The 10,174-nt window shown below is 45.9% G+C and overlaps 1 protein-coding gene across 1 annotated transcript in view; it reads left to right on the plus strand.

Moving 5' to 3' along the window:
• Positions 1 to 3,720: 3,720 nt before the first annotated feature.
• LOC102978232 (ATP-binding cassette sub-family C member 4-like) overlaps positions 3,721 to 10,174 on the plus strand; it is a 128,083-nt gene continuing 121,629 nt past the window's right edge. Inside the window, 5 exon segments of the mRNA XM_055089379.1 lie at positions 3,721 to 3,830; positions 5,980 to 6,052; positions 7,196 to 7,255; positions 7,791 to 7,891; positions 8,117 to 8,230. Coding sequence (XP_054945354.1) covers positions 3,721 to 3,830; positions 5,980 to 6,052; positions 7,196 to 7,255; positions 7,791 to 7,891; positions 8,117 to 8,230 — 458 coding nt within the window.

Raw genomic sequence — 10,174 nt, forward strand, 5'->3', positions numbered from 1 at the left:
GTTTAGCCAAGTTGACATAAAATTAAACATCACACCCTCTTGCATCCCCATCTCTTCCTTGGAGCTCCTGGATGTGACTTCGTCCTCACTAAGCCATGTGCTTGTGGATTTCTTTCCCTCCCTGAACTCCAGACTTATCTAAAGGGCAGATACAGTGCCTCGTTCATCTTTATACTCCTCACAAATAGCAGGTGTTCAGAAAATGTGCAACCGGAGGAACCATCCAGCTCCATGATGTCCGGGCCCCTGCAAATGCCTAACCATTAAGCATGGTTTTAGTGGAAGAAGTGGTAACTGATTCTTTGACGGATTATGTGATGCACCTAAGAGTGTAGCATGAAAGGAGTCCTACAGAAAGTTTTCAGGGAATTATGCTCAAATATTTGGGTGGATTTTATTTCTTTTCCACAAAAATGCATCTGAATTGTCTGAGTCTTGAAATTCCTTCTCATGTAGGTGTGTGCAGTCACATTAAAATTATGACCTGCCGAGAACTTTGGATTTTCTGGGGCTGAATTTGTCAGGCTGCTTTGTGTCCTGATGAACGAAGCATCTTTGGTTTGGGCAAGAAACTTAAATTTCCCCTCATGTACATAAATTTTCCAACAGGAAGGTGGTCTAGGAATTTAAACTTCTTTTGGCAGTAGTTGCTTTCAGTAAAGGCGGGACAAGTGGCCAAGAATGAGAGTGGTGAGAAGGGTTGGTGTTAGCGTGACAAACTCCTTCTTGGTGGGTTGAAGTAATCGTTGAAATATTATTTTCTCTTAGGTCTTAGATTCTGTATATGGTTTCTATAACCCTTTAAAAAAGTTATTTCTCTAGTTTGTCAGAATCACCTGGAGTGCTTTTTAAAACTAAATGGTCACACCTTGGAATTTCTGATTCAGTAGGTCTTGTCTGGGGCTCAAGGTATCTATGTCTTTAGTAAATGCTCCTGTATACCTGAAAATAGGCCACTTTTGGGAAACGTTGCCCTGGTTGTAGAAAGAAACACAGAAAGCCAAAATGTAGTTTAGCAAATATGAAAGACGACCAGATCTTGTTATGACTAAAATCAGTTGAGAGGAAAAACTTGTCTTGGTTTATGCTAGACTTTTTTGGGAACACATTTGGAATTTATTCATCCATTCAATCACTTATTCCACAAAATAATTGAGTATCTACCTGATGCCTGGCGAGGTGCTAGATACATATGTACAATGGCAGGTGGCAAATGCAGAGAAGTCCTTCCTGCTTAGAATTCGTTTCATCAAGTGGGGGTTTAATAAAGAATCAAGTAGTGAAACTCACTGTGGATGCGCGTTCGTGTGTCATTAGTCCTTGGAAGGAAGAGTCCAAGGGGCCATGAGGTGCCTTGGCAGAGATGCTGGTGTAATTTTGGAGGTCGTGCTTCCTGGGAAGGCTGAGGAAGTTACCTGGAGAATTACGTGGGGGAGGGTGGAGGAGGGGGGAGGCTGACACTCCGCATTTTCCTGGGGAGGGCGATGTGACACAGGCTTTTAGTGCACAAGAAGGGGATCCGTGCATTTGAGGAAGCACAAATGTGTGAGGCTGCAGAGGAGAGGCTCCGGAGGCCTGAGCAGGGGACCATACAGGACCCTACAGGTAACATGAAAGTTTTTTATTATCTCGGAGCTCACCCTGGCTGCAGCCTAAGGAAGGGGTCAGGGAGCTGGGGATTGGGATCCAGAGCGGAGGCAGGGAGATGTATCAAGAGGCTAATGCAATCCAAGGACCATGTGGTGTGGTTTGGTTTAGTGTGAAATAGAGAGACTTGGCCAAATTTGAGAGCCACTCAGGTCAGGTCTTGAGTTGGGTATGGGGGGAGGGGAGAGGCGGATCGTGGGCTGTTTTGGGATTTTGGGGCTGCAGAATCACCTGGAATCATTGATATATGGAATAGGGGAGGAGAAGAGCATGAACTTAGTTTTGAATTCTGAAAAGCTTTTGAAATACCTGGTGTTCGCTGTAAGGCTCACACCACTGGCAGGCCCTTGGCCTGATTGAGCCTCCTTTCCTGTTCGATGACAGGTACTAGGCAATGAATATAATCAACTGATTGGATGTTCACCTTTCTTCCTTTCCCTGCCTTTCACTTCGATGTGTTAATGCCTACGTAGAAGGTGAAAAGTTCAGCAGGAGTGGACCAAAAGGCCAGCCAAGCGGATTGACCAGGTAGTCAGAACGGGGCGTTGTGTGACCATAGGTGGACTGGAATCGTGACGGGCACGTAGAGTTTAGAACACAATGTTGTGTTAAAGCCCTGCTGCCCCACTGCCTTCTGCAGCCTGGGACTCAGTAGATTGGATGGGCCGTCTTCCAGGATTTCCAGTCAGGTCACCTTGGAGGTGGTACGATGGTCCATACCCTCGAGGCAAACCTACATGTTCATAGTGTTGTGTCTTCTTGTTTACACGTGCTTTTCAATGTCCTTTTCTTCATGTACAGAAAATGAATGATTTATTATGTATGACCTTAGAGGGCCAAGAAGTCCCTCTATTTTCCTCTTAGTAACGAAGGGGGACTGAAGTTCTTGGCATTGAACAAACTTCAACAGCACAACTCCAGATATCTTGTCTTAACTTCAAAGCACTGAAAGTCTTCAGTGACTTTTACATCTGTGAAAGGCATCTCTGAGGTTATGTTGTTCACAAAGCTGCTTAAGTTTCCCCCTACCGGCTACTTGGATGTCAACCTTTTTGGCTGCAGTTCTGACATTGATACTTTCCTGCAAGACCTGCTCTGGGTCTGCACTTCATGTCTCTAATGGCAATTTAATGTCAACGTTTTCATCAGCCTGAGTCCTGGAGAAAAATCTGGCCAGCACTTCTGGCACCTTTACAAGCTGGTCATGTGTTGGAGTCTCATTTAAGCCCTGGAAGATTGTGACTTCTTTACCCACTCAGACCTATTCTTTGTGGACAAGTGCTCAATAGATTTAACAACTCATCCATTTAGGGAATAATTGTCCTTTTCTTTACTTACTTTTTTTTTTTTTGAAAGTGGGGCATTGCTGTTCTACTATGCACACAGTGAATATTGAGTTTTTGTCTTGGTAACATGCTTAAGCTGAAATTGGAATTTGCTTCTGTCTAGACAAGATGTATAACATACGTATAACCTTTCGCTTGTTGCTGTGTTAGCTCAGACCATGTAAGGCTGTAGCCACGCAGTCACCGGTTGGACTGATTTGAGCAGCCATGTAGTCTGTTCTTTCCCTTAGCCTGATACCCATGATGGGCCAACTCTGTGTAAGGCTTGGTCTCAGATGGAGTTGGGACTGTGTAAGTGCAGGAATCACCCAGTGTCTCCCCTCTTTCTGACTTTATAGCCCTGTGAGGATTCAGAGGTAGGGAGGGCAGTGCCAGCCTGGATCCTCCTGAGCTGGTGCCCAGAAGGATGGGTGGCATTAGTACTCAGGGTGTCCAGGCAGAGGCCACGTGGGGATGTGGACATAGGTGCTGATGGGTCGCTGGAGGGGGTGAAGCGTGCTGGACACTCTCAGAGGTGTTGTAAGGAGATCAGGAGGGAGTGGTGTTGGGGGAGCGTCGGTGGTGCTGGGGAGGGCTGGGGAAGGAACCAGCAAAAGAAGAGGCGTATCAGTATTTGAAACGGTTGATAGCAAGTGAGATTCTGAAATTATGTTGTTTCAAGAGGAAAGGAGAATTGGGAGAGGGGTGAACTGTGGCAGCACAGGCGAGAGCTGGTACCTGGCTGACGATGGAGACGGGGTGTGGAGAGAGAACTCAGGCTGCAGCGGTTGAAAGCCTGCAGAGGAGTCTTCAGACCACTGTCCGTCCTGCCTCCTGCTGGACACGGGCTCGGGGCGGGTAGGAGCGGCCGTGCCCAGTGTTCAGGTTCTCAGTGAGCCTGGATGAGAGGAGGAGGGGACGAGAGGATCGCGTCTCCCGCCAGCTGGTCTTTGAGAGAAATGCAAGGATCCCGTCTTCCTTTTCAAGTTCAGTTTTTACTTGTTCTTTTGAAGTAGAAGGTTGCAATCGCATTTGTAGCTTTGGGGCATGTTAGATGGGGATGTCAAGGACTTGAAGGGTGTTTATGATGTTTAGGGTAGTAGGTTACTATCCGTGTGTTGTTTTTATTTCTCAAACATCCTCACGTGCTTGTTTCAGTTGCCCCCTGTGTTGCTTAGGACTCAGTTTGCCTGTGGGTCTTAGAATTACCCATGGTAAAGCTGTTTTCACAGATAGTTTGTTTTGCTCTCGTTCAGGAATCCTTGTAAGGCTCTGTAACAGTTTCCTGAGGCTGCCATTACAAAGCATCACAAACCAGGTGGTTAAAACCACAGAAATTTATTATTTCACAGTTCTGGAAGCTAGAAGTCTGAAATCAAGATGTCAGGAGGGGGGCTTCCCTGGTGGCGCAGTGGTTGAGAGTCTGCCTGCCGAAGCAGGGGACACGGGTTCGAGCCCCGGTCTGGGAAGATCCCACATGCCGCGGAGCGGCTGGGCCCGTGAGCCTCAACTGCTGAGCCTGCGCGTCCGGAGCCTGTGCCCCGCAACAAGAGAGGCCGTGATAGTGAGAGAGGCCCGTGCACCGCGACAGAGTGGCCCCCCGCTCGCCTCAACTAGAGAAAGCCCTCGCACAGAAACGAAGACCCACACAGCCAAAAATAAAAAAATAAATAATAAATAAATAAATAAAAATTTTTAAGTATTAAAAAAAATTAGAGTAAAAAAATTTAATTCAAACTATTATTTGGATTTTTAAGTTCTAGATTTATGTGTAAAGATTTTATTTTCCCCAGTGGGATCCCCTTTACTTCACACCCGTGCGCCGCGATGAAGAGTGGCCCCCGCTTGCCACAACTGGAGAAAGCCCTCGCACAGAAACGAAGACCCAATACAGCCAAACATAAATAAATAAAAATTAAACATGAATATCTGCTTCAAAAAAAAAGATGTCAGGAGGTTCAAGGTCTCTCTGAATCCTGCAAGGGGTGGGAAATGGACTGTTCCTGCCGTATCATTAAACAAGGACGTCACACTCATCAGCATTGCAGCGCTCGACAATGAGCCCGTGAGCCCTGAGGAAACTCGGCGAGGGAAAGAATACCTGCCATCTCGCAGCCATCAGGCTGCAGCCACTCCCTGCGGGGAGCCCTCAGGAAACTCAGGGTGTGCAAACACCGGATATACTGGCCCCAGAGAGCTGAGGTGCATATCAAGGGAATGATTTCGGTGAGCCCGGACTCTTCCGTCTTCCCATACATAGAAAAGCACTAAATTCCTTAACTTGGGATAGCTGGTTTTCTTTAATTAACAGTAATCTTTTGTTCCTACTACCTGCCCTTTGTTGCAAAACTCCTATATATCCTAGCTCCCGCCTGGCCTCCTTGGAGCAGTTTTTTCGTAGTTACTTGAGATGCTACCTCCTGGGCTTGAAGTCCTAAGAATACTGCAGAACAAAACATGACTGTCAGCTTTTAGATTGTGAATATATTTTTTTAGTCGATGGGGGACGCCTTCCCTGCCCCTGTCAGCCTCTGGTGGTTGCAGGCAAACCTAGGCGTTCCTTGCCTTGTAACTGCCATCACTCCAGTCTCTGTCTCCGTCATCGTGTGGTTGTTTTGTTTCTGTGTGTCTGTCTCTGCATCTCTCATAAGGCCACCAATGATATTGGATTCAGGGCCTGAAGCCGACTCCGGCCTCTGTATCCCGACACGGAATTAAATCTCAGAGACAGAGTTTTGGGTGAAGTAGAAAAGACTAGCTTTATTGCTTTGCCAGGCAAAGGGGGCCACAGTGGGCTCATGCCCTCAAAACTGTGTGTCACAACCTGGAGGGGGTAGTGAGGAGTTTTATAGTAATGGTTCAGAGAGGGCGTGGTCAGCTGGTGGACAGTCTTCTGATTGGTTCGTGGAGAGGTAAGTAGGCGTCAACATCATCGACCTTCTGGTTCCAGCTGGTCTGGGGTCTATGTGCTTAACCGTTAACTTCTCCCACCTTGTGTGGGTTGCAGTATCTGCAAAACAGCTCAAAGGTATCTTTCTGTGTATCCCTGGATGGGGAACCACGACCCTGCCCGCAAGGCTGTACTATTGTTTCTCTTGACTGTTTCTCCTTGTCTCCCACCCCCTCCTTTCCCTAATTAACAACAGCTTGAACCTGCCTGTTGGAACGCAGGGAAGGTCATGGAGGCCGAATGAAGCCTCTTTCCTGTAGTCAAAGAAATGGGCGACTCAGAAAGGCTTTTGAGCCCAGGAGCCCCACAGGGCCCTGCTCAGTATCAGGTCACCCTAGTCCAGTGTGATCTCACCTGAACTGATTACATCTGCAACAACCCTATTTCCAAGTAAAGTTACGTTTTGAGGTATTTGCGGTTAGGACGTTAACTTTTTTTTTTTTGGTTGGGGTGAGCAATTCTCCCTGTAACAATTTCCATGGCTAGTATGATCCTCCAGGGTGTTAGGGACCCAGACTCTTTCTCTCTTGTTACTCCTCTGCATGTGGCCTTGACCCAGCTGGTAACCTCCAAGGCCCAGGCCGGGGGTGTGGATGAAGGTCCTGGACGTTGTCACTTTCCACCGGCCTGGATGTAGTCACATGGCTACACCTATCTGCTCGGGAGGCTGGAGAGAGAGGGCCTCCTTCCAGGCTGCCAGGTGCCAGCTAAAATCTGGGGTTTTAGAAGAAGAACGAGAAGCAGATTTTGAGGACAGCCAGCAGTCTCTGTCTGCCACACATTCACAGTTCTTGTGGGGGGGAGAGGGCAGTGAGGGTGGTATTTCTCTACCACTGTAGCTTTTCTTGTTGAATTATGTCCAGCATTTGCAGGGCAAGAGGGAGTTTTCCTATGTATGATTATGTGCAGCAGTGGTTCGCAGGACTTGGTTTGTTCAGCTGAATTGCATTGAATAGCTGCTAAGGGGTGTGAAAATAAGAAGTGGGAGATGCGGCCATTCCTGCTGTCGAGGAGAGAGGGCGCTGACTAAGGAGAGACAAGTGATTGTGAATAGATGCTTCTAAACTATTTTTTAAGAGATAGAAACTTAATAAGAGCATTTCATTTTTAGAGCAATGACTTCAGTGATAGTTAATGACAAGCAGTGATATTGATTTAACGTGCATGAGGAGAAGACCAGAGTATACTTAAGCGCCCAGGAAAAGGTCACGACTCAAAACAGGCAGAGCCAGGGTTTTCATTCGAGTCTCTGCCATTTGTCTTGTGTTCCCAGCCTGTCCTGTGCCACCTGATTCCCGAAGGCCTGGGAATGGCCTTCCTCTCTGTGTTCCTAGTATGTCACATGGTGCTTGGTACCTGGTGGGATTCAGGAAATATTTATGGAATCATTTCCTACCAACTCCAACTCCCCTGTTTGTTGTTAGTAACACAAAAGTAAAACAATAAAAATGTCCAGGTTTTAAATGTGTTGGAGTTTAGAGCCATATTTTCTCCTTAAGGAGGAACTAGTAAACCAGTATACTTGTTGAGAAAGTTACAACTTTTCTCATGGCCTGGAACTCTTTATTTTATTTATTTATATATATATATATACACACACACACACACAAACACACATACATATATATAATCTATACATGTATACTATGTATACTGTATGATTGTATATACTGTATGCTATAATAATAGTATATATTATTCTATATATTATTTAGTATGTTCTGATGTGAACCAACATTTTAAATATAGTTGGCAAAATGATATATAAGCTGTATAAAGTTTTTTATTGCAAATTCCAGGAAAGCGATTATTTTTGTTTGTGTTTTGTTCCTGGAGTTTAAACAATCTGTGTTTTTCCTTTTCTGTAGAACTTTCTGTTACTTGATGAGATATCACAGTGCAACCCTCAGCTGCCATCAGATGGTAAAACCATAGTGGAGTGCAAGATTTCGCTGCTTTTTGGGATGAGGTAACACATTCTTCATTCTAAGATCTTGACTGCTAACAGACAACTGAAGACATAGATTTATCGGAGAATTTTCGGATTTTACACATGTTGTAAAGTGTGACTTTCTCATTTACTGAAAGTATGTTATAAAAATTCTCAAAATCAGGAATAGGTTTGCAACTGCCGGAGATTAAGTATAAAATCAGCCTAAGACGTTTGACATGTTGCTCTCTATCTCATTTTCAGGAGAGCTTTCAAAGTATTAGCACATTTTGAACTTCAAGTACATACGTTTGTAATGTTAGACTTTATAGGATTGGACAGACAAAATGCTGCAGTATGGAATGGGTTAGCTAACAGGTACGTAAACAGTTGTTACAGACCAGAGGCTTTGGGGAATCAGTGTACATTTTTTGCCTTGATGTTCTCAGATCATCTTATTACATATGGAGTGAAGCCATGCATCTTCATACGGAGCTTTACTGTGGGGCAGGGTGGAGGCTCCCCATCCTCAGCTTCTGGATGATGATGGCTACTTTGGTGGCAGCCAGGGACGGGGAGGCGACAGCAGGAGGGCATAGTAAGCACCAGTGATTCCCAGTTGAAGGGTTGCCCTGTGTGGCAAGCTGACAGGGAGAACTGGTGATTTTCCAACACTTGGTTTATTTATGACGTTCAGGCAAACAGAAAACACACAGGGTCTGCTCTCAAGAAGTTGTCAATATTGCACACCCTGTGCAGCCCCTTTACCGGCGACTGAAACGCTCTCCCTGGTGCCATGGTCCTCTGTGCACATGGATTTACCTCCAGCGTGGTATTTCTCATCATAATGCACATTTATGGACAGCATCATTAAAGTTCCATTTTAAAGGCGACTCTGTGCGAATGCTAACACATACTTTGAATGACCCATTACCAAATTTCTTTTGTACCAAACTATGTAGCATTTTAAAATGAGCTCCTTTGTTCTTCTTTCAAGAACTTAGTAACATGTTCTCAGACGTCTGTGCTACTTGCATGATGCTACAGAACACCCTATTCTGTTGTCCTGGCCTTGCCTATGGAAGGATTCTGCTCCACGCTGGGGTCGTTAGTAATTAGGACCCGTCAACTTAGGTCATGGGTGAGAGAGCCCTCGGAGGGGGAGGGGCACAGTCATTGGAGGTTTTGGGGAGAAGCGGCTTTTGAATGAAGGGCATGCTGGGTTGGGAGGCAGGAGATAGACACGAGCTCTGTAACCTGCTCCACTATACAGCCAGGTGGGCAGGTGGGGTAGGTTTTCGGGGACCCAGGTCTCATTCATGAAATGATGGGACTTGGTCTCAATCTTGAAGCTTTAAAATAAATGGTCCTGGGCTTCCCTGGTGGCGCAGTGGTTGAGAGTCCGCCTGCAGGGCGGGGACACCGGTTCGTGCCCCGGTCCGGGAAGATCCCACATGCCGCGGAGCGGCTGGGCCCGTGAGCCACGGCCGCTGATCCTGCGCGTCCGGAGCCTGTGCTCCGCAACGGGAGAGGCCACAGCAGTGAGAGGCCCGCGAAACACACAAAAAAACATAAAATAAATGGTCCTGTGAGAGCCTCCAAATCTCCACGGGGCAGGGATTTCAAACGGTCTCTGCCACAGAGTGGGGCTCAGCTGGTGATCAGATGATCATCCCTCAGACGGTCCTTGTTGAGTCCGTGTCCCCTGAGCCTGGATAATCAGGGGACAGTCCCCGGTACCCCTGGGCTGTCGAGTGCTGCCCCCTTCTGGTCACGGCCGAGCAGTGCCCGATCCTGAAGCCTGAACAGGGCGAGAACTCAGTGTCTGGCCCTGACATACTGTGAGGGGCTGCAACGGGAAGCTGATGTTTGTATGTGGCTCATTGTTTTGTTGTCATAACTGAGTGAAAGGTAGTAAAATAGGAACCCTAGGTGTCAGAAAGAAAGGAATGGAGAAGCTTAAAAAATATTTCCCATGTATTAAAATCTAGCCTCTTATTGATAGATTTGTAATACCTATAAAATCTGGGGCTAGTTTTTTTTGGTGATGAAAAATAATTGTCATTTTTTTTAGTATGTGAATGTTTTATAATTAGTTTAGTTCTTTCCAGCAAAATTTTTCATTTTGAAGATTATCCAGACTCTGCCTTTCGATCTTTTGGGCATTTTACTAATCAAGTGTAACCACTCTTTTTTTTTTTTTTTTAAACATTAGCAGTTTCTGATAATTTTCTTTTTTTTTTTTTTTTTTTTTTTTTTTTTTTTTTTTTTTTTTGCGGTACGCGGGCCCGTCACTGCTGTGGTCTCTCCCGCTGCGGAGCA

Source organism: Physeter macrocephalus, chromosome 13 (genome assembly GCF_002837175.3).
Source record: "Physeter macrocephalus isolate SW-GA chromosome 13, ASM283717v5, whole genome shotgun sequence".
Taxonomy (NCBI): Eukaryota; Metazoa; Chordata; class Mammalia; order Artiodactyla; family Physeteridae; genus Physeter; species Physeter macrocephalus.